The sequence below is a fragment of the Bombina bombina genome, chromosome 5 (genome assembly GCF_027579735.1).
Source record: "Bombina bombina isolate aBomBom1 chromosome 5, aBomBom1.pri, whole genome shotgun sequence".
Classification (NCBI taxonomy): Eukaryota; Metazoa; Chordata; class Amphibia; order Anura; family Bombinatoridae; genus Bombina; species Bombina bombina.
The window spans coordinates 529,201,741-529,227,043 of NC_069503.1; the positions used below are offsets into that span (position 1 = coordinate 529,201,741).

Here is a 25,303-nt window from a genome sequence, read left to right on the forward strand (position 1 = left end):
AATGATTAATATTTTTGTGCACTTTAGTAAAGTATGCCCCTGCAACTTATGTATCGACCGCTAGACTAAAAGGCAGGTACTTTAAGAGCTATTTTCATACTGACTAAAGAGTACCTCTAAGACTTTTGTTTGTAAAACAAGAGCTTATCAGACAAATGGTAATTTAACTGAAATTTGCCATGTTTGTTTGTCATGCACTTCAATAACAAAAATGTTTAAAGGAAATTAGTTGAGTATTACTACGTTATTCATATGTGTGCATTCAGAATGTTGGACTCAACAGAGATTGGTAAATGTAGTCCCTATATTAATTTCAACTTTTTATTAGATTGGATGTGGTTAATAGTATCGTTTAATTATACAGTAAATTATTCAATTATAGAGTCACCATTTCATGGGTTATTGCAGTATATGGTATAATAATAATTCGAGTTTAACAGTGGTTATATTACTAAGATATGAGTAACTCAATGAGGTTTTGAGATCAACAACTTTGTTTTCTATAATGGTCATCACCTGAACCCTATCACTGATTAAAAGATTAGACTCCAGCTCAAACAATGCTTAAAAACTCACACTCCGAGTAAGCAAGATGTTGGGGGAAAAATTAATTCCATTCCAAGAATGTGGACAGCAATGAACAGCAAGGCCACCACATGGAACTATCTCCATGACACATTTGCCACACCCATCCTTTAATTCAATCTCCTCTCTCACAATTTTCTCCTTTTTACTTTGTCTCTCTCTCTTTACTGTCAGTCTTGCTGGCTCTAAGGCATAGATGGGGTCCCAAAACTCAAACTTTCTTTTTGGGGTTTTAAATAAAAACTTACTATAGTCTTGATTCATGAAAGTGACTTACCCTGCCACAGTGCAGGGGTCTAGCCCATATTTCTTAAAGAACTAGGACTTTCAAGGGGTCACTTCCCCTCAGCCTTAGGACCTTTCTAAACTTATTGTATACAGAAAAGGTTGTAATATATTCCTGGTGTATTCACACTGTGACTTGCAAGTTATTTAAAGGAATATGAAACAGTAATCATTCAGTAAAAAGATATATGTTAAATCAAAGTAACAACTTACTTGTTTTCCATTTTCTGTCCGTTTGGGACCAGGGCTATTTTTACATTTCTGCTGTGTTTGTGTTTAGCTGTAATTTTCCTCGTACTCATTTACTGTATCCACACATATTATATACCGTTTCTCTCTACATTAAATAGACTTTCAAAAGATATCAATATTTTCATCATCCTATTATATAAAAGGCCAAGTGTGTTTGTCTGAAGCTGTCATACGCAGTAGAGACAGCACGAGGACACACACCTGGCCTTACCTGACAATACATGCTGTTTGTGGAAAAAGTGGGCGTGTTCAGGCGGGAGCATGGGCATGGCCAGATTGGACAGTGGGTGTGGCCGACGGAACCAGGCATGGTCAGGGCGTGGCAGTGGGCGTGGTCGGGAGCGGTCGGCGCGAAAGAGAGGGGAGAGAAATAGAAAGAGAGGGGGAGAGACAAAAAGAAATAGGAAAGAGCAGAAGAGAGGGGAAAGTGCAGAAGGGAGGGGGAGAGAGATCAAAAGAGAGGGGGGAGAGAGAGAGATCAAAAGAGAGGGGGGAGAGAGAGAGCAAAATAGAGGGGAGAGAGAGGGATGGAGAGAAAGAGCAAAAGAGAGGGGGGAGAGAGCGCAAAAGAGGGGGAGAGAGAGTGCGTGCAAAAGAGAGGGGGATAGAGAGAGCGCAAAAGAGGCGGAGAGAGAGCAAAAGAGAGGGAGAGAGAGAGAGCAAAAGAGAGGGGGAGAGAGAGCGTGCAAAAGAGGGGGAGAGAGAGTGCAAAAGAGAGGGGTAGAGAGAGCGTGCAAAAGAGGGGGGGAGCGATAGAGAGTGCAAAAGAGAGGGGGAGAGAGAGAGCGTAAAAGAGAGGGGGAGAGAGAGCGCAAAAGAGAGGGGGAGAGACAGCAAAAGAGAGGGGGGAGAGAAAGCAAAAGAGAGAGGGGAGAGGGAGCAAAAGAGAGGGGGGAGAGAGAGAGAGCAAAAGAGAGGTGGAGCGAGAGGGAGCACAAAAGAGAGGGGGAGAGAGCGCAAAAGAGAGGGGAGAGAGCAAAAGAGAGGTGGAGCGAGAGAGAGCGCAAAAGAGAGGGGGAGAGAGCACAAAAGAGAGGGGGAGAGAGAGAGCAAGGGGTGAGACTGCTGTACTGCAAAAAATGGCCCGTGTGAACGGGTTTTAGGACTAGTATCTTATAATTTACTGTAAAAAAATTATAAAATATGAGGAAAAAATGGAAAAAAACACACACTTTTTGTAACTTTGACCTCCCAAAATCTGTTACACATCTACAACCACCAAAAAACAACCATGCTAAATAGTTTCTAAATTTTGTCCTGAGTTTAGAAATACCCAATGTTAACATGTTATTTGCTTTTTTTTTTGCAAGTTATATGGCAATAAATACAATTAGCACTTTGCTATTTCCAAACCACTTTTTTTTTCAAAATTAGCGCTAGTTACAGTACATTGGAACACTGATATCTGTCAGGAATCCCTGAATATCCCTTAACATGTATATCTCTTTTTTTTTTAGAAGACAACCCAAAGTATTGATCTAGGCCCATTTTGGTATATTTCATGCCACCATTTCACCGCCAAATGCGATCAATTAAAAAAAAATTATTCACTTTTTCACCAATTTTTTCACAAACTTTAGGTTTCTCACTGAAATTATTTACAAACAACTTGTGCAATTATGGCAAAAATGGTTGTAAATGCTTCCTTGGGATCCCCGTTTTTTTCAGAAATAGCAGACATATATGGCTTTGGAGTTGCATTTTGGTAATTAGAAGACCGCTAAATGTTGTTGCGCAACACATGTGTATTATGCCCAGCAATGAAGGGGTTAATTAGGGAGCTTGTAGGGTTAATTTTAGTGTAGTGTAGTAGACAACCCAAGTATTGATCTAGGTCCATTTTGCTATATTTCATGCCACCATTTCACCGCCAAATGCGATCAAATAAAAAAAATTGTTCACTTTTTCACAAACTTTTTCACAAACTTTAGGTTTCTCACTGAAATTATTTCCCCTTTGTTCAGAAATAGCAAACATATATGGCTTTGGCATTGCTTTTTGGTAATTAGAAGGCCGCTAAATGCCGCTGCGCATCACACGTGTATTATGTCTAGCAGTGAAGGGGTTAATTAGGGAGCTTGTAGGGAGCTTGCAGGGTTAATTTTAGCTTTAGTGTAGAGATCAGCCTCCCACCTGACACATCAGACCCCTTGATCTCTCCCAAACAGCTCTCTTCCCTCCCCCACCCCACAATTGTCCCCGCCATCTTAAGTACTGGCAGAAAGTCTGTCAGTACTAAAATAAAAGGTATCTTTTATTTGTTTTATTTTTTTTAGCATATTTACATATGCTGCTGTGTAGGATCCCCCCTTAGCCCCCAACCTCCCTTATCCCCCCCCCCCCCCCCCCCCAAACAGCTCTCTAACCCTCTCCCTCTACATTATTGGGAGCCATCTTGGGTACTGGCAGTTGTCTGCCAGTACCCAGTTAAAAAAAAATATATATATTTTTTTTTTACACTTTTCTGTAGTGTAGCTTCCCCCCCAAGACCAACCCCTCACCCCCTCCCAGTTCACTTAGATTGTGAGTTTATTAATTTATTTTCCCCTCTCTCCCACTTAATTTACAAAAATTGTTCCATAGTGTAATGGTTCCCACCCGCTCCCTCCCTGTGCACGCACCTGCTTGCCGCCCCCCGTGCAAGTGTGCACGTCCGTGCGCGACCCCGGCTACCCAGCCCATGATCCCGTCCACCTCTACTGACAAGAAGCCATCGATGGATGCCCACCCACCTCCCACCCACCCACCAACGATTGCGGCCATCGATGTCCGGTGCAAAGAGGACCACAGAGTGGCTCTCTCGGCACCGGAGGGGTAAGAAGGGTTATTGCAGGATGCCTCGATATCGAGGCATCACTGCAATAACCGGAAAGCGGATGAAAGTGATCAGGATCTCTTCCACCGCTTTCCAAGACCATTAACTGTCTTTTTTTTTTAGGACGTATGGCGTACGTCGTCGGTCATTAAGGGGTTAAAGTAAAACTTTCCTGTAGAGAACCCAGCCCCTTGTGGGGGTGTGACAGAAAATAATGAACTCTATACAAAGGAATCTTAAAAAATAAAAAATTAAATAAAAGATAAAATCCTATTTAAAAGATGAATAATTTATAAAGCAACAATTTCTATTAATTATAAGTAACTGCTTAGTCCATGATTACATTTTTTACGTTTTCATACCCCATTGTGCCAAGCTGTGATAACATTTCATGCATTTTTGGACCTTGGACTCATAGTGTTTACTATATATGGAATTTTGAGACTGTTGTTCAACTAGAAAATATTGTCTTGTGTTTACTGTTTCCTCCCCTTTGTTACTTTATTTCCCTGCATTTTATATGAAATAAAAGTTACCGTTTAACTTATATTCAGCTATCCTTGTCTTTATTTCTAGAAACATGTCAATGAAAATGTAAAGGCATATTTATATTCTCCTATAACAAATAATTTGATGTACAAGCAAACATCTGGACTTGAGCAGGCAAAATCAAATGACATACAGTATATAAATGGCTTACTTTATAGCTAAGTATAGTACATACTTTTGATGTTATTATTTGTATTATTATTATCAGTTATTCGTAGAGTGCCAACAGATTCTGCATCGCTATAAACATAGTCGTTATACAAGGTAACATTTATAGGGATGAAGTGGGTAGAGGGCCCTGCCGGGAGTTGCACTGTTGTAGTCAGCTCTTATGAAAGTGATCTGCAAACAGTTGGGCTCTTAGGCTTACATTCTAAGGGGGTTCAAGGGGATAGCAAAGGAGGAGAGGAACTGGGGTTAGCAAAGGTTAGTGTAGGTTGTATGCATCCCTGAACAGTAGAGTTTTGGGGAGCGCTTGAAGCTTTCAAAACTAGCAGAGAGTCTTGTGGAGCGAGGCAGAAAGTTCAACAAGATGGGAGCCAGTCTGGAGAAGTCCTGTAAACGGGAATGTGAGGAGGTAACAAAAGAGAGGCGCAGAGTAAAGTAGCCTTCTTTTTCCAGCCCCCAGATGAAAAAATCTAACATGGCACCTCAGATGACAAAACACGGTCTACACCTGTTCTACAGTATGTGTATTTTGTCTCCGCCAGATGTGATTAGGGTCACTTGAAGGGATCTGAAACACTTTGATATTATAATATAAAATGTTCAAGTATGTGTAGTAAAAAAAAAAAAGCTTTACATACAATAAACTGTTATTGAATTTTTTTAAATGTGGGTTTTCCAATTCTAAGAAGATGATGTACAAGCCAAACCATCCTATATAGCTTATAATAACTGACCTCAGCAAAAGTGATAAGACAACATACAGCAAAACAATGCGTTATTTGTTAACAAAATGAGTAACACATGCCTTGACTAATCCAGTAACAGCCATTAGGTAATTGAGTGCTAAAAGCTGTACATACATATCAGTCTTGTACTGATATCATCCAAGGTTAATATAACTAGTACACAGCACCTACACCCTAAGATGTAATAGCATTATAAAACTGTTATAAAAAGGTGTTAATACAGTTACACGGAAAAAAGGTTATTTCCACATTTATTATTGTTGTAGTGCAATTAGCTCTTTTGTCTGTTAATCCAGTAACAAGTCTAGACTGGTTCCTCCAAATATGGTAGGCGGAAGGCAGGCCTGCGCTTTGGTAGGGTGAGAGGGGCAACCACCCAGGGACCCAAACTATGGGGGCCCAGAACTTTCAAGGATGATGGTATGAGAAGGTGCAATGTATATCCTGTATTTAGTTTATAAAGAAGTGTTTATGGTATCAGCAGGTGTATTATATACTGTTATTATTTATATAGTAAATACTGAATGTTGGGACAGGGGTGGGCCATAGAGGGGTCAAAGCATACAGGGGTAGGGGAATAAGAGCGCTGGGCTGTGGGACTAGGGTTGCCACCTCAGCCATGTTTTCCTGGACACTTATGAGTTACACATGCTGCAGGGTGTGAAGAGGGGAACATGAATGGCACCCCTGGACACCCAAATAGTGATTCTGGACAGCACTATTCATGTTCCTTCCTGAATACCCTGCAGCATGTGTAACTCATAAGTGTCCATGAAAACATGGCCAAGGTGGCAACCCTGTGTGGGGCCCAGCAAATATGTGTTGCCTAGGACCCCGCAAATGCTAAGGGCGTCCCTGGTGGTAGGAAAAGTTTGTCAATTGAAAAACAATTGTAATAAGTAAGTGTTGATCTTCTCAGTAGATTCTCATACTCAGGTGTTATATTAATTTATTACAAGACTAAATAAAGTATTGAAATTACAAGGTGATTTATGCCCATCTAAAGGTCCATACCGACTTGTCAGAGGAGGCATAATAGTTGTCCAAACACATGTATGGCGTAATATCTTAAAACCAAATCAGTCCACAAGTCTAACGTTCTATATGCTGAAACTCTTAAGACAACTTAACAGTAAGTTGTGAGTTGATCAAGTTTTTAAAGTAAAATTATAATTCTGCAATTTAGCCAAAAAAAATAATATTAATCCTAAACCAGGGCTTGACAAATTCTGTAAGTCTAGGATAATTGTACTATTCTCTCCTACATTTTTGGATTAGACTGTCTATATGTAAACATCAACACCCTTGTCTGGAACCTAAAAAGTGTGAGCAATATTCTTACTGGCTACTAAATTTAAAACAAATGTGTCAACTTCTGTAATAAATTTGCCATTTTCTGTCACAAGTTAGGAATACAGATACAGGTTTGAAAACCAGTGCTTTACAGGTATTTAATAGTGCATTAAACTGCAGGGTACAACTTCAGTAACATGGGTACAATCCACAATGCTATTGTTTTTCCTAAAGTACCTACAGCTGTCTTTAAAGCTGTTCTCTTATTTAACCTATTACATAAGTCAGTCAGTTAAAAGATTAAAGGGACATAATACTCATGCTAAATCAATTGAAAGTGATGCAGCATAACTGTAAAAATCTTACAAGTAAGTTTCACCTAAACATCTCTATGTAAAAAGGGAAGATATTTCTTCAGCTTACAAGAGTAAGTGCTGTGGTAGCAGTTATACTTCAGCTACTGTCCAGCTGGAAGTTGAACCCCCCAAGACAATAGCCAATCAGCATCAGCAGTGCTGAGATTATGCATTGCTTTGCTGTAATCTCATGAGATTTCACTGAAAGCCGGCCCATTTTTGGTTCAGAATCTGGGTAGCGCTTACTGATTGGTGGCTACATTTAGACACCAATCAGCAAGCGCTACCCAGGTTCTGAACCAAAAATGGGCCCGCTCCTAAGCTTACATTCTTGCTTTTTCAAATAAAGATACCAAGAGAATGAAGAAAAATTGATAATAGGAGTAAATTAGAAAGTTGCTTAAAATTGCATGCTCTGTCTGAATCATGAAAGTTTAATTTTCACTAGACTATTTCTTTAAACTGAATAGGGAAATAACATGACTGTGTCTGTACATGCCAGATGCACACTCCCTTGCAAGTCTTGGGACTAAAGTCCCTTTACAATTGGGTGTGAATACTTAGGACATTTTGAGGTAAATATTTTCCTTTTTGACATAGAGATGTTGAGGTGATATTTTCTAGTCAGCTTTTTACAGCTATGCTGCATCACTTTCAGGTGCTTCAACATTTGGGTATTATGGCCCTTTAAGCTCTGCATCTTTTTACTGCACTTTCACAGATCAGTGACATTATTGGCTTTTTGATATCTGTACCTTGAACTTTGGGTTAACTTGCACAATAGAAAGCAAAAGAGTTATAGGTTTCCAGTCTTTTACACAGTTTAAAAGTTATAAAACAATTCCCTCAGAAATAATATAGAGAAAGGCAGAACTACAAAAATGTATAGCTCCTGCTCTGTATTGTGCACAATAAACTGAAGTGAATAATACAACTTGTCTAGAAGACAACTATATCACTGATCTGTGAATGTGCACCACCTTGTCAATCAGTACAAGAATATTTAAATACAACATCACAAACCAGCAAGGGTAAACTAAGAGAATTGCTTTGAAGAGAAGGCACAGGAGGAACACAATATCATGGAGAGTAGTTACTATTTTTGTACACAGTAGTTTAAAGTCCCTTTAAACCCCAAAGGGTCATGATTAAAATGTTTTTTTGTTGTTTTTTTTTAAATATGCATGCACCTATACAGTCAATCAGAGGCCGTAGTCTCATAGTCATTATTTCACACACCCCAGAGTGTTCGTTGCTCAAGAAGAGCACATAAGAACTGTTTCTCTAAATCAGCAAGCAGTTGGCAGCATGCTGCCAGTGCCTATGCCAAAAATGGCTAAGGAACTATGGACTCTGATTGGCTATAGTGCCTCCACAGATCTCACAACCATCCTGCATCTTGAAAAATTGTCACATTGTGTGGGAACTCTGCCCACTGTCCCTACAGCAACTCTCTTTGCACATGCCCAGAAACTGGAGGTAAAACTGGGAACATCTAGACCATCCACAACACAACAAACCCCGCCCATATCATATCCCATTCCTGTCAATGCAACACCTGCGGCGCTTCTCTGTCCTATTATGACTCCTCCCATGACTTCACCCACAGATCTTCTTGACTCAGCCTAAGAATCCCAGCCCTGGACTGAATCTCTGAACTTTTGAGGGTTATGTCTACAGGCTTTTTTGTGGGGAGGAGGACTTTATATGTGCTGACTGGAGGCAGTAGAAATAAGGAAAGTTTAATTTAAAATATATATCCTAGATGTTAACAAATAGCTTAACTGTGTCAGCGAAAAATATCAGTTCTCTTAAAAATGTTAATATTGTCGAACATCTAACACATCTAAAGCAGCTTACTAAAATAATTAATGATTAATATGTTTGTTTAAAAGGAAAAGGAAAGGCAAAATGAATCTTTCATGACTCAAATAGAAAACGCAATTTTAAGAGACTTTTCAATTTACATCTATTATCAAATTCACTTTGTTCTCTTGCTATGCTTTGCAGAAAAGCATACCTAGATAGGATCGGGAGCAGAAGTACACTACTGGGAGCTAACTAGTGATTGTTGGCCATACATATATGCCTCTTGTTATAAGCTCCCCAGATTTGTCCATCTAGGTCCCAGTAGTGCATTGCTGCTCTGGAGCTGAATTTTACTACATGTTTAAAGAGATAGTAACATCAAATTTAACATGCATGATTCGGATAGCGCATTTCATTTTAAGACACTTTAAAATGTACTTATATTATCAAATTTACTTTGTTTTGGTATTGTTGACAAGAACAATGAAGGATATGTATATGTTACACTACAGCTGGTTACTGGTGCCTACACAAACCTGCCTCTTGTCATTTTCTCATTAGATGTGTTAAGCTAGCTCCCAGTAGAGTTGACTTTAAAGAGACAGTCTACTCCAGAATTTTTATTGTTTAAAAAGATAGATAATCACTTTATTATCAAGTCCTTAGTTTTGCATAACCAACACAGCTAGATTAATATACTTTTTACCTCTGTGATTACCTTGTATTTAAGCCTCAACAGACTGCTCACTTATCTCTGTTCTTTTGACAGACTTGCATGTTATCCAATCAGTACTGACTCATAAATAACTCCACAGGAGTGAGCACAATGTTTATCCATATCAGTGTTTCTCAACCGTGGTCCTCATTATAGCTGAACACAGGAGAAATAATCAGATGATCAGTAACCATGGTAACTAACCCGCTCTCACCAATCAGCTGATTATGTCAACTGTGCTCTAGTTCATCTATAATAAAAACCTGGCCTGTTGGGGGTACTTGAGGGCCGCGGTTGAGAAATATTGATCTATATGACAAACATTAACTAGCACTGTCTAACTGTGACTAAGATAAGAGGCAGTTTTCAACGGTTTAGAAATCAGTTTGAGCTTACCTTTCGAAAAAGAATACCAAGAGAACAAAGACAATTTGATGATAAAAGTAAATTAGAAAGTTGTTTAACATTGCATGCCCTATCTGAATCATGAAAGTTTAATTTTGGCTAGATTGTCCCTTTAACTATGTGTTAAATCCCTTTTTAGGGGTTAAACACACAGTTATACACAAAAAAATGGGTAATAATTGCATACTCTAGCATATTATACAATTCTCTTTTTTGCAAGTATAGGTCCTTTAAATCGTTACAATGACTAAAATAATATATTTCTATGTTTAAACCATGAAACTTTTTACATTATGTTTCAAATACATTGCATATTTCTTGTAAGGATCATGTTTCCCTTTTAAGGAGTGTCACTTATAAAAAATGCATTTCTCTGGGTTGATGAGATCCTTCAGCCCTGTAGTATGAATATTTCATTAGGATCCACATAAAAAAAAGTGCTGTCACTCACATCTTTAGTAACTTATAGGCAAGGAAGAGGTGCTATATACCAATCTCACTTTAAACATTTTAAAAAGGTGCAAAAATAAATTAACTTTGCCTTTGGGCACAACTTTTTTCCTTCTATCAATACAGCCGACTTACCTTATTGGTTTTCTTATAGCTACGAAAAAATCCCAAAATCCCTTTGCTTTCTTTTTCCGTAAGGTCACTGCTGGTCGAAAGGTTTCGTTTCCCTGTAAAAATAAATAAATATAAAATAAATATATATGTATATAAAATAAAAATACTAAATGAATTTTAATACAAAATGTTACCAGGGTAACAAAATATCTTTCTAGGAGAAAATTGTCAGCTTGTATTCATTTCCTTACATCAACATTAAGAGCAGGTTAAACAAAGTTTTTAGCATTACATTTAAAAAAGCGCTGAGGAAAATCTCTCTTGGGAGTACGTACTTTGATACTGGTAGTGAGAAAAAAAATAGACTACAGAAGCAGCTAAACCAATATACTGTTGTAAAGTTATGCATGCTGTACAAAATGTCATTTTATTGGTTGAACTTTAGAAGAACAAAAAAAAACCTTGGTTGCAGTGAAATCACTCAGTAATTATCTGCTAATTATGCAATAATCTTCAGGTTTACAGTTCAGATTGCTTCGTTGCCATAATACTTTATACTCTGCACAAGAATTAACTGCAAACAACATCATGAGAAGTTTGTAATCATGATATACAGTAAGTGTATAATTGCACAGTTCCTAACCTACAGTTTAAAAAGCAAAACACATATTATATGTAAGTTTCAAAGGCCTTCATTTTTTAGTATAGATATATATTAGTATATCTATTTAGTATAATGCAAACGCAGACTCTATGGGGTAGATTTATCTACAATCCGCCTGATCCTATACGATCGGGCTGATTAACAACCCCCGCTAGCGGCCAATCTACAGGGGGCGGCATTACACAAGCAGTTCTGGTGAACTGTTTGAGTAATACGCTGTCGCGATTCAGCAATGTCTGCTATAGCGCGTCATGTCGGACAGACATTGGTAAATCTACCCCTATTTATTATTACTATCATTATACTAGGCATTAATAAAAAAGCAGATTAATTTATTTGTTTTGCACAATTGTTCAGTAACATTATTCTTATAATCCATTTATACAATACTAGTATAGTATGAAACTTTTAAGACTAATTTAAAGGGCCATAATACCCAAATGTTTAAACACTTGAAAGTGATGCAGCATAGCTGTAAAAAGCTGACTAGAAAATATCTCCTGAACATCTCTATGTAAAAAAGAAAGATATTTTACCTCAAAAGTTCCGCAGTAGCCACCTCCCATTGTAAAGGATTTCTAAGCAGCATTTTAGTGTGTCTGTCCTCGGACAGCTTAGGGGATGAGCCTCGTGAACTTTCATATTATTTCACCAATCAGGTAAAGGAAGCTTACTATGAAATCTCATGAGAGTTAAGTCAAATCTCATGAGATCACAGTAAGAGTTCATGACCTCAGCACTGCTGATGCTGATTGGCTGCTGTTCATTTCTTCATTTTTTTTTTAATTTTTACCTGCAGCTGGGAGCAGGTGAAGTATAACTTTTTACACAGAACTTACTCTGGTGAGCTGAGGAGATTGTGAGGTAAAATATCTTCCTTTATTACATAGAGATGATCAGGTGATATTTTCCTGTCAGCATTTTACAGTTATACTGCATCAGTTTCAAGTGATTTAGCATATGAGTATTACGTCCCTTTAATAATAATTTAATACTTAGGGGCCGATTTTAAACAAAAATTGCAAGTATAGACGTGGTATTTCCATACCAACACTCGTAAGGGCAGTCCTTATGGAATTCTATAAAAAAATGGGTCTGTCCCTAAGAATTGAGAGATGTCTCCCCTTAGAAATGATGACAGCTCGATGCTATGTAAAAGTTCACAATGGAGGATGAGATACACATGGAGAACCCGGTGTATTAAAGTTTAATATTAAGCCTAATACAAATGAAAATAGGCTGTTTTCAGTGCACTGAACCTAAAATTGCTGTTATTTTCGTATGCATAGGTTTTCCTTTCATATGCATAGGTTTTCCTTTCAGAGTAATTAGTGTTTTGAGTATTTTGGGAGAAAAAATCAGGCAAAAATGTTTACAGAATTACGCTGGGATTTGAGACACAATTTCATATACGCCCATGGAACACCCATGTTCAGCCCATTTTATGAAAAAACAACAATTACACTTTGTATTTTGTACTTATAAGTATGAATTTCTAAGTTTTAGGGGTTTTTTTGCACATCCAGTGTACTTAAATTACGATTTAAATAGTCTGTGCATATTTAATACGTTTTTTCCCTGTGTAATTAACATACACGTTTCTGATAAAATACGATTTTCTGTAAACAATTTTGTTACGATTTTTGATGCACCTTAACAATACATTTTTTTACCCTGACTATTTTTGTGTGAATAGTTCAATTATTCATTTTGTATGATTTTTAAATGACGATTTTCAGTGTGCATCTCCTTCCCATACGAAAATGCAGTATATGCCCCTTAGCGAGACACCCCAGGGAAATAGAAGTGCTGGCAAGTATTCTTAAAGGGACACTGAACTCAAATATTTTCTTTTGTGATTCAGATAGAGCAGGTCATTGTAAGCAACTTTCTAATTGACTCCTATTATCAAATTGTCTTCATTCTCTTGGTATCTTTATTTGAAATGCAAGAATGTAAGTTTAGATGCCGGCCCATTTTTGGTGAACAAACTGGGTTGTTCTTGCTGATTGGTGGGTAAAGTCACCCACCAATAAACAAGTGATGTCCAGGGTCTAAACCAAAAAATAGCTTAGATGCCTTCTTTTTCAAATAAAGAAAGCAAGAAAACGAAGAAAAATTGATAATAGGTGTAAATTAGAAAGTTGCTTAAAATTGCATGCGCTATCTGAATCACGAAAAAAAAAAAAAAAAAAAATTGGGTTCAGTGTCCCTTTAAAGAATCTCACCAGGGGGGCGGAGCTATCTGCCGAGCAGAGAGGAAGCACTTTGCAGAGGCTCCTTAAGAAAAAGTTTAATTTTAATGGAAATACCTGTCAGAACTTCCAGAAAACCATTTTAAACAGGCTACTTTGGTGAAAGAAAAGGAAGGGCAGAGAACAGTGACTTTATTTTTGGCAGCAGCAAGCGCTCTTAAAGATCTAGAGGAGCTGGAGAGGTGAATCACCTGGCGCACTTCTGCTACAGATACGGACTATCTTTTTCACTGCCGTAGGAACTAAGACTTTCAAATCACACGACATCAAGCTACCGGCAGCTGATTTGCGACTCCGGAGGGTCGGGGCTCCGCTCCGGAGCCGCCATTGCCACTCTGTGAGACACCGGTGGAGTGCGTGGCGGGACACCCCTCTCCTCCGATCAGACATAACAGCCCAGCAGCAGCACATAGGAAAGGTGAGAGAATATTGGGGACATTGTGGATATTGATCACCTGCTATAGTAGCGACCTTTGCAAGACAGATCTGGGCTAGGGAGACGCCATAAATACAAGGGAGCGGGAAGAGAGTGAAAGGCACGAAAAGCCGCCATCTTAGCAGCAGCCCTATATAGTGCCAGAATAAAACAGTCTGGCTGAAAAAGCTCCGCTTGCCCTTTACATATGTATTGGGGAGGAGAGGGGAAAAGAAGGAGGTCAGCTCACACAAGAAAGCTCCCTACATTACCTCCAAATGACTTTCTAATTAAACACAAAGCAAAAAGTTTTCGTATCAGTGATCTCTATAGCCTGTCAGTTCTATATGGGAGACCTATGCAGCAGAGGGCTCTAGCCTTGCAAAAAGGAACTACCAAGTTAGTCAACCCACTTTGGGAAGCGCTTAGGTTGCGCTGTGTGAGAGAAACCTTAACGAATTGAACTGGGTATACAGACTGCAGCTTCATTAGTAACTAGACATAACCATTGTTGCATAGTTATAAAATCTGTTTGCACAAGATACCGAACACCACTGAATACAATTGTGCATTGCTGGTCTCTATCCCCTTCATTTCCTGCTGAACGCTGTGTCAGTAGATCATACCCCATTATCCCTACCCGTCTTCGTCCAGTGAGGACAACTGCCCTGGGGTATAGAGGCTGGTGAGGCTGGTGAGATTACTTAGCTTCCAAACTGCGGGATGGTGGAATGCATTGTGACCCATCTACATAGAAAAAAAGCCACTGGGAGATGTAATGAGTTAAAGATGTAAAGGTGTGTTTTTGAAGTGGTCCAACAGTCTCACACAGCTCAAGATAAATTACCACGAATATACATGGAACAGTGCCCCTCTCACCTTACACTATTCTTCTCTCATAGCATTACATAAGTATTCTGCCTGAGCACATATGATGAAGAAAGTGATGCAGCATTATTAATATACGGAATAGCGCCCCTACTCATGTAGAGGGGGAGGGTTTTAGAGAGCACTCCCAGAATCACAACCTTTAGTAAATCAAATTGAGTCAAAGGACCCTGGTTCTTGATATCTTCTGATTCTGCAAGATTATCTAGACTGTCTGCCTGATCCAGGTAGGGGCGAGACCGAGAGAGATATTCATAATGTCGACCAGGAAAGGGAACAAGACGGATAAAGGGATGAAGACCACATCTATGGAGACATTTTTCAAAACGCCCAGAGTCCATAAAGTTAAAGATCTTCTTTTAAATGAAGTGGAGGAGGATCCTGAATCTGAAAATGAGGGAGAACTTGAAGACATGACTCCTGTGACCAAGGCAGATCTCAACGCCTTGGTATCCAAACAGGATATTGCGACCAATTTCGATAAACTCTGGGAAAAGATGGATAACTTTCAAGAGACGATTACCAACAGTCTTACTGATATCAAAACTGAAATCTCTGAACTGGGCACTCGGGTGGACTCATTGGAAACAGCAACTGATGAAATGAGTGAAGAAGTAGCTGAAGCATCCCAAACATTAACAAGCCAACAACAAATGATAATGGAGCTGGAAGAGAAAATTGAGGACATCGAAAATAGGAGCAGAAGATCCAATATCCGCCTCAAAGGGGTCCCTGAGACAATTGGAACCGAAGACCTGCACGACTATCTCCAGCAACTATTTAGAGCAATATTGGGAGCATCAGTTGACTCTGAAGTTCAAATAGAAAGAGCCCATAGGGCCCTTAGGGCTAAGCCCAAACCAGATCAACCCCCGAGATGTTATACTTAAGCTCCTGAGATACCCCGATAGAGAAAAAATATTGTCAGCTGCTAGACATAATCCCACGTTTAAATTCCAAGGCAACGTTATTCAGTTTTTTCAAGATCTATGCATCAAGACCCTACAAAGAAGATACACCCTCCGACCACTCACCCTCCTCCTCAGGAAACACCACATTCCATACAGATGGGGTTTCCCCTTTGCTTTACATGTAGTGAGAAATGGCAGAACTGCCACGATCAAGACCACAGCGGAAATACCTGATATTTGCAAATTTTTGGAGCTGGACCCACCAGAAATTGCAGAAGGGGAAGCAGCAACAAGCTCTCTGGAACTCTCTCACTCTCAGGCAAAGCCTCAGAGACCAAGATGGAAAAAAGTTACTAAAAAGAAAGCTAAGACTTGAAACTTAGATATAAAGAGAACAGCACCCACTTGAAAGATTTTTACTTTCCTGCTGTAAATCTATAAGGCATAGGCAAGGATCATTAACCCCATGATAAAGAAAGGGGCTGAGAGGACACTAGGCCTAAGAGACTGTTGTATGTTCATTAATGCTTATAAGATGTTTCATATTGTGGTTTTTGTTGTGACCATGTACAAAACACACACTGTGGTGGTGTTGGCAAAAGATGACCAGCACACTGTTATATTATAATATGTTTTTAGTTATATTAACGTTTATGTTTTTGTTCTTTGGAGTCACGGGATGCCCCACACGTACGCAGAGCTCATCAATCATAGGTGAATCGCTAAGAGGTTGGGAGAGGTCTCATCAGATGGAGAATAAGGTACCCTTAGAATACCCAACTACTGGTAAGAAAAGAGTAGTGTACAATTATATGCTTAAGAATGTCATTAGCTAGAATAACACTGCTCTCGCATAACACGAGAGGTCTTAACACCGACATAAAAAGAAGGACTGCACTGACTAATTATAGGCGACTGAAAGCTACTGTAATTTTCCTCCAGGAAACACATTTCCTACACTCCACCATTCCCAAATACTGGGCAAGAGACTTTCCACAACAATTTCATTCTACAATAGATTCTAAAAAAAGAGGAGTCTCTATTCTTATTCATTCCTCTATCCCTTTCACACACAAAGAAACTATAGCTGACAGAGATGGCAGATACCTCCTGGTGTCAGGTCAAGTGGGGGGAACAGACATAGTCTTCTGCAATGTGTACGCCCCAAATGAACAACAAGACAAATATTTTCAAAATATATCTCATCTACTAACTGACTGGTCTAGGACACGTATAGTCTTAGCAGGAGACTTTAACATAGATATACAATCGCTGATGAAACACACAGCCAATCTGCAATCTAAAAAGAAGAATAGACAGAAAGGGGTAGCTAAAAACATAGGGGGGATGCTCGAGCAGCATATGCTGCAGGACACTTGGCAAGTACTTAATGGGGATGCTATAGACACCACATTCTACTCATCGGCACACAACAGTTACTCGAAGATAGATTATGTGTATACGAGTCAGATACTGCAACCGATATTACAACATATAGATATTCTTCCGTGTGTATGGTCAGACCATTCAATCACTAAACTGTGTCTAGGGGACCTACTGGACCCAAAGAGAACAAAATCATGGACTTATGATCCGTCTTGTATTAAAAATCCGCTTATAAAAGATAAAATTCTCAAGGATCTAGAGGAATATTGACAGATTAATGTAGATACCACAAGTAACCCTATCACACCATGGGTGGCACATAAAGCAGTGATCAGAGGTATATTAATTAAAGAAAAGACAGCAGCCAGGAGACAACACACCCTACTCCTGAAGCAATTATACTCTGAGATTACTTCACTAGAGAGGGCACATAGAATAACTAAATCCCAAGCCACATTGACACAATTGCTGAACACTAAAAATAAGTTACAAACCATATTAAATGAACAATCCGTCAAAGCGGCACACAGACTGAAAACAAACTACTTTATCTTCTCAAATAAACCTGATAAATATCTAGCGAAAAAAATTAGAGACAATTATCAGGCTTTATCAATACCGAGCATACAGAACCCAAAAGGACACATGACATCCCATCCACAGGAAATTGTTGACACATTTGCTCACTTTTATAGCGACTTGTATGATGGGACTAAAGTGCATCACTGCCCTTCGACGGAAAAAGTATTTGACTCTTTTTTACACAAAGCAGACCTGAAACCAATTTCTGAGGAAGATAGGGAGGCCCTGAACGCTAAAATTACACCTGAGGAGGTACGAGCTGCCATTAAAGATCTTAAACCTAGCAAAGCCCCAGGTCCAGATGGATTCCCAGGGGAATATTATAAAGCTTTTAGAGACATACTGCTGCCTCACTTGGTAGTATTTGCCAACCACATTATGGAAGGGGGAGAAATACCTATAGAACTGCTTCAGGCTAGGATAGTGGTGATTCCAAAACAGGGAAAGGACCCCCATTTTTGCGCTAATTATAGACCGATTTCCCTTATCAACCAGGACCTTAAGATAGTTACAAAAATACTAGCTAATAGACTGAAACACATCCTGCCCTCAATCATACACCCTGATCAAGTTGGATTTATCAAGGACAGGGAGGCCCCCGACAATATACATAGAATGGTATCGGTTATTGACTTTCTTCGAGACAGGGGGATGCCCCATTTGATCCTATCTTTGGATGCGGAGAAGGCATTCGACCGGGTCGACTGGAAATATATGATGAGAGTGCTGTCACTAATGGGTTTTGAGGGACGGTTTATGAAAGCTATTGAGGGATTATACTCGACACCCACGGCCCAGGTCAGAGCAATCGGACACCAGTCTGAGACCATACATATACTTAATGGCACACGACAGGGATGCCCTTTATCACCCTTAATCTTTGCGCTATGCATAGAACCCTTAGCTGCATATATACGTAATTGTCCTGATATTTGGGGACTGGAAGTAGGGAAGATACATCACAAAATTACCTTATTCGCAGACAATGTGTTGCTAACCATTACGAAACCACTCATCTCGTTGCCACATGTATATCACGCCATACAATTATTCTCCCAGATATCGGGGTATAAAATTAACGCAGACAAGTGCAAAGCACTCCCCCTATCGCTACCCAAACATACCATGAAGGCAATTGAAACAAATTTTGACTTCAAATGGGTATTAGACGGGCTCAAATACCTGGGGATAAAACTGACTACTCACTCCTCTAAATTATACGCTGCAAATTATTTTCCCCTATACAAAGCAATTAGGTCAGACATAGGAAGGTGGAGGAAAATGGGATTCTCCTGGTATGGGAGGCTGTCTGCTGTCAAGATGACGATCCTACCCAGAATTCTTTATCTGTTCAGGGTCCTCCCAATTAAAGTTAACAGTTCAGATTTAGATAATCTCCAAAAAGACATACACAGATTTCTGAGGGACAATAAACACCCGAGGATCCCACACCAAATCCTGACAAGACATAGACAATTGGGGGGGGGGGGGGAGCTCCTAATTTGCATGACTATTATACAGCAGCTAGACTAGCGCAAAACTCAATACTTGGGAGAAGACAAAAAGATGTTCTCTGGCCTGCCTTGGAGGCTGCTATGGGGGGAATGGAGGGACCCGAGGATATTTTCTGGGGTAACATAAAGAATAAGGACCCAGAGATCTATCATAATAAATCCACACAATTGGCCAAACAACAATGGACCAAGACACAGCGGATAGGGAAGCTGATGCCTAGACAAACCCTGATAATACCACTAAAATACTTGATAAATGAGGAGTTTATATACCATATCAAAAAATGGGAAAATAAAGGCTTATACAGGGTGGCAGATATATATTCACAAGGTAAATTACTGACCTTCACACAACTTAGACAGAAGCTAGAGCCTATTCAGATACACTGGTTCCTCTACTTGCAGATCACATCAGCTATACAAACATATAACAGTAGGGCCACAATACACAGTCAAAGAACGACTCTCAAAAATTTATGTTTAGCAATCAACAGACCCAAGAAAGCAATATCTAGATTATACATATCACTACAGGAAACTAAATACACGACTAAATCTACATTGCTACTAAATTGGGAGGAAGATATTGCAAGAGAGCATACGATTGACGACTGGAATGATATATTTCACTACTCTAGTAAGGGCCTTATTAGTGCAGACCTTAGAGAGAATGTACTGAAGACAACCTTTAGATGGTACCTGACACCAATGAAAACATCTCACATGACACTAGGAAACTCTAGATACTGTTATAGAGGGTGTAAAGTTAGAGGATCATATCTTCACATGTGGTGGGATTGCCCTAGAGTCCAAAACATTTGGAGGAAACTATCTTTAATGCTAAGCACCCTGTTAAGCGAAAGGATCTCTCTTACACCAGCTCAGGCGCTGTTGCATGAGACAATTCCGAGACTAAACCCACATATAAACACTTTCATTCGAATCCTATGTACCACCACAAGAATAGCTATAGCTAAATATTGGAAAAATGAGACGCCAACGTGGGCAGAGGTCCTCAATAGAATACAGATGGTTTATTCGATGTACGAGACAGCAGCATTTATTCAAGACACAGGGCCTACGTTCCAGAAGATCTGGTTTTACTGGATAATCAGGGAAGGTGAGGGGACAGGGTAGAGGAGAAAGGCAAGAATTCCTTAGAGGAAGATAGTCGCTGATTTGACATAGGAGACTACTCAACAAAGGGAAAATTGATGAGGGAGCTACTAATAGCCATATAAATAGGTACTAGGGTGTGGGGCACCCGTGACTTCATTAGTTTGATTTGTTGTGATACAGGAGTTGTTGAATTATGTTTATCTGTTCTATTTAGATAAATGATATTACTGAAATTATAAGAATATTACCCCCCAAGATTATATACTTCCAATATGGACTGCGATAGCCAAGGACATATAAAAGTAGTAATTGAGGGAAAAATATGAAAATGAGAGAAACCTCCATAGGCTTTGAGATAGACTGCAGCAACGGTAGCAGATTAGATTAATTGTTGATATTTTATGAACAAATGGTTAAAGCCAAAGTTAGAAAGTTTCAATGGCAAACCTGCTCAAGGAATTGTCCCTAGGCGAGTACCACGAGATCCTTAGAATACAATTATGAGTAAGGTACTATCTACCCTGCTGCTGAAAGCTCTTTATTTTCTTTTTTTATGATTCTTATGTTTTTTCGTCTTTCTCATTGTATGTCACATGTAATGTATCCGATGTATATGGAGGAGGTTTGTGGTTTAATAAAGAATATTTTATCTAAAGAATCTCACCAGCCTTGAGACCATTACAGAATCAAGTCCTTAGTTTCATCTTATCCCCTTACAAAATAATCCACTGTTATTCACTCATCTCTATATCCCCTATTAAAGGGGCTCTCACATGATACAAAGTTGTGTAAACCAGTGCAGGTTTTATCTAAGGCAGCAGGGACGTGAAACAAAACTGTTTTGCCTTTTTTAATTTTGCACAGGTGGTAACCTAGAGAACTAACCACTTGTGGCCTTTAGCTTGATAAAGAGGACAGTTATTTGAAACATCTGACTTTGCCTGATGAGTATTTGATTAAATACTGGGGAGTCATAGAATTTTTAAAAAGATTCCACTTTACTTCTATTATCAAATTGGCTTTGTTCCCATGATATTGTTTGTTGAAGAGATAACTCGCTAGGTGTGGAGCATGGCAGGAAATAGTGCTCTTGCAAATGGATAACATTCTTGCAAAGCTGCCAAATAGTGCTCCAGAAATGGGCCAGCTCCTAATCTTACTTCCCTGATTTTCAACTAAAGATGCCAAGAGAGCAAAAAAAAAACCCCTGATAATTGAAGTAAATCAGAAAGTTGTTTAAAATTGCATGCTCTGCCTGAATAATAAAACATTTTTGGGGGGGGTTCATATCCCTTTAACTAGTACCTTTGTCAGATGCCATAGCAACAAAAGTATTGGGCAAAGCTACCAAAATTTGATTCTACTTTGCAATTTATTGCTATTGTTTAACATCCATGTGTGCCAGGTTCAATTTATCTCTCCCTCTCTCTCTCTCTCTCTCTCTCTCTCTTTCTCTCTCTCACCCTCTCTCTCACCCCCCCCCCCTCTCTCTCTCTCACCCTCTCTCTCTCTCCCTCTCTCTCTCTCTCTCTCTCTCTCCCTCTCTCTCCCTCTCTCACCCCCCTCTCTCTCACCCTCTCTCTCTCTCTCCCTATCTATCTATCTATCTATCTATCTATCTATCTATCTATCTATCTATCTCTCTCTCACCCTCTCTCTCTCTCTCTCTCTCTCTCTCTCTCTCTCTCTCTCTATATATATATATATATATATATATCCCTCTCCCCCCTCTCTCTCCCCCCTATCTCTCTCTCCCCCTCCCCCCTATCTCTCTCTCTCCCCCTCCCCTCTCTCTCCCCCTCCCCCCCCCTCTCTCTCCCCCCTCTCTCTCTCTCTCTCTCTCTCTCTCTCTCTCTCTCTCTCTCTCTCCCCCTCCTCTCTCTCTCCCCCCTCCCCCTCCCCCCTCTCCCCCCCTCCTCTCTCTCTCCCCCCTCCCCCTCCCCCCTCTCTCCCCCTCCTCTCTCTCTCCCCCCTCCCCCTTCTCCCTCTCTCATTCTCCCCCCCCTCTCTCGCTCTCCCTCTCACCCTCTCTCTCTATATATATATCCCTCTCTCTCACTCTCTCTCCCCCCCTCTCTCTCCCCCCCTCTCTCCCCCCCCCCTCTCTCTCTCCCCCTCATCTCTCTCTCTCTCCCCCTCCCCCCCCCTCTCTCCCCCTCCCCTCCTCTCCCCCCCCCTCTCTCTGTTTATATTAACCCCAGGAATTAGCCAGCATTCCTAAATGTAGGGTTTTTTTCCAATCCAAAAGATGCACCTTGTGAAATACCTTGTAAATTTTATTGAGTTTGTTAAATCCAAGTCCATTCTAATCCATTACAAAACCCAGTTATTATTATCTACTAAATGCTGTGCAACAATATAAATCTTACATTTTTCAAACCTTTTTTATTTCAATAGCCATGTTAACAACTGCAGATGTGTTCTTTTAATGCACATGGGATCACAATCAGCTATTTTCATTGTATGGGCAGCAAATTTTTCATTTTGGTTTAAACTGTCCTTATATTTAACATGTGCCAGTCCTGTTTTGTTCTGATCACAACCAATTTTAACTCCTAACACCCCCTAACTTTAACATAATTAAAATAGACCTAAATTAAAGTTACAATAATTAACTAACTACCTATTTCAAAATAAATACAAACTTACCAGTGAAATAAAAATAAAACCTAAGCTTAAACAAAATAAAAACAGAATTTATGTTTACCTGATAAATTACTTTCTCCAACGGTGTGTCCGGTCCACGGCGTCATCCTTACTTGTGGGATATTCTCCTCCCCAACAGGAAATGGCAAAGAGCCCAGCAAAGCTGGTCACATGATCCCTCCTAGGCTCCGCCTTCCCCAGTCATTCGACCGACGTAAAGGAGGAATATTTGCATAGGAGAAATCATATGATACCGTGGTGACTGTAGTTAAAGAAAATAAATTATCAGACCTGATTAAAAAACCAGGGCGGGCCGTGGACCGGACACACCGTTGGAGAAAGTAATTTATCAGGTAAACATAAATTCTGTTTTCTCCAACATAGGTGTGTCCGGTCCACGGCGTCATCCTTACTTGTGGGAACCAATACCAAAGCTTTAGGACACGGATGAAGGGAGGGAGCAAATCAGGTCACCTAGATGGAAGGCACCACGGCTTGCAAAACCTTTCTCCCAAAAATAGCCTCAGAAGAAGCAAAAGTATCAAATTTGTAAAATGTAGTAAAAGTGTGCAGTGAAGACCAAGTCGCTGCCTTACAAATCTGATCAACAGAAGCCTCGTTCTTGAAGGCCCATGTGGAAGCCACAGCCCTAGTAGAATGAGCTGTGATTCTTTCAGGAGGCTGCCGTCCGGCAGTCTCGTAAGCCAATCTGATGATGCTTTTAATCCAAAAAGAGAGAGAGGTAGAAGTTGCTTTTTGACCTCTCCTTTTACCAGAATAAACAACAAACAAAGAAGATGTTTGTCTAAAATCCTTTGTAGCATCTAAATAGAATTTTAGAGCACGAACTACATCCAAATTGTGCAACAAACGTTCCTTCTTTGAAACTGGATTCGGACACAAAGAAGGCACGACTATCTCCTGGTTAATGTTTTTGTTAGAAACAACTTTCGGAAGAAAACCAGGTTTAGTACGTAAAACCACCTTATCTGCATGGAACACCAGATAAGGAGGAGAACACTGCAGAGCAGATAATTCTGAAACTCTTCCAGCAGAAGAAATTGCAACCAAAAACAAAACTTTCCAAGATAATAACTTAATATCAACGGAATGTAAGGGTTCAAACGGAACCCCCTGAAGAACTGAAAGAACTAAATTGAGACTCCAAGGAGGAGTCAAATGTTTGTAAACAGGCTTGATTCTAACCAGAGCCTGAACAAAGGCTTGAACATCTGGCACAGCTGCCAGCTTTTTGTGAAGTAACACAGACAAGGCAGAAATCTGTCCCTTCAAAGAACTTGCAGATAATCCTTTCTCCAAACCTTCTTGAAGAAAGGATAGAATCTTAGGAATTTTTACCTTGTCCCAAGGGAATCCTTTAGACTCACACCAACAGATATATTTTTTCCATATTTTGTGGTAGATTTTTCTAGTTACAGGCTTTCTGGCCTGAACAAGAGTATCAATGACAGAATCTGAGAACCCTCGCTTTGATAAGATCAAGCGTTCAATCTCCAAGCAGTCAGTTGGAGTGAGACCAGATTCGGATGTTCGAACGGACCTTGAACAAGAAGGTCTCGTCTCAAAGGTAGCTTCCATGGTGGAGCCGATGACATATTCACCAGGTCTGCATACCAAGTCCTGCGTGGCCACGCAGGAGCTATCAAGATCACCGATGCCCTCTCCTGATTGATCCTGGCTACCAGCCTGGGGATGAGAGGAAACGGCGGGAATACGTAAGCTAGTTTGAAGGTCCAAGGTGCTACTAGTGCATCTACTAGAGTCGCCTTGGGATCCCTGGATCTGGACCCGTAGCAAGGAACCTTGAAGTTCTGACGAGAGGCCATCAGATCCATGTCTGGAATGCCCCACAATTGAGTAATTTGGGCAAAGATTTCCGGATGGAGTTCCCACTCCCCCGGATGAAATGTCTGACGACTCAGAAAATCCGCTTCCCAATTTTCCACTCCTGGGATGTGGATTGCAGACAAGTGGCAGGAGTGAGTCTCCGCCCATTGAATGATTTTGGTCACTTCTTCCATCGCCAGGGAACTCCTTGTTCCCCCCTGATGGTTGATGTACGCAACAGTCGTCATGTTGTCTGATTGAAACCGTATGAACTTGGCCTTTGCTAGCTGAGGCCAAGCCTTGAGAGCATTGAATATCGCTCTCAGTTCCAGAATATTTATCGGGAGAAGAGATTCTTCCCGAGACCAAAGACCCTGAGCTTTCAGGGGTCCCCAGACCGCGCCCCAGCCCACCAGACTGGCGTCGGTCGTGACAATGACCCACTCTGGTCTGCGGAAGCTCATCCCCTGTGACAGGTTGTCCAGGGACAGCCACCAACGGAGTGAATCTCTGGTCCTCTGATCTACTTGTAT

The 25,303-nt window shown here is 40.1% G+C and overlaps 1 protein-coding gene across 2 annotated transcripts in view; it reads right to left on the minus strand.

Annotated features, from left to right (window-relative positions):
* The window catches only part of COBL (cordon-bleu WH2 repeat protein), a 558,417-nt gene that overhangs the window by 142,643 nt on the left and 390,471 nt on the right, over nt 1-25,303 (minus strand). For both annotated transcript variants that reach the window (XM_053714458.1, XM_053714459.1), the window contains one exon: nt 10,564-10,655. In XM_053714458.1, coding sequence (XP_053570433.1) covers nt 10,564-10,655 — 92 coding nt within the window. The remainder of the gene's footprint in view (nt 1-10,563; nt 10,656-25,303) is intronic.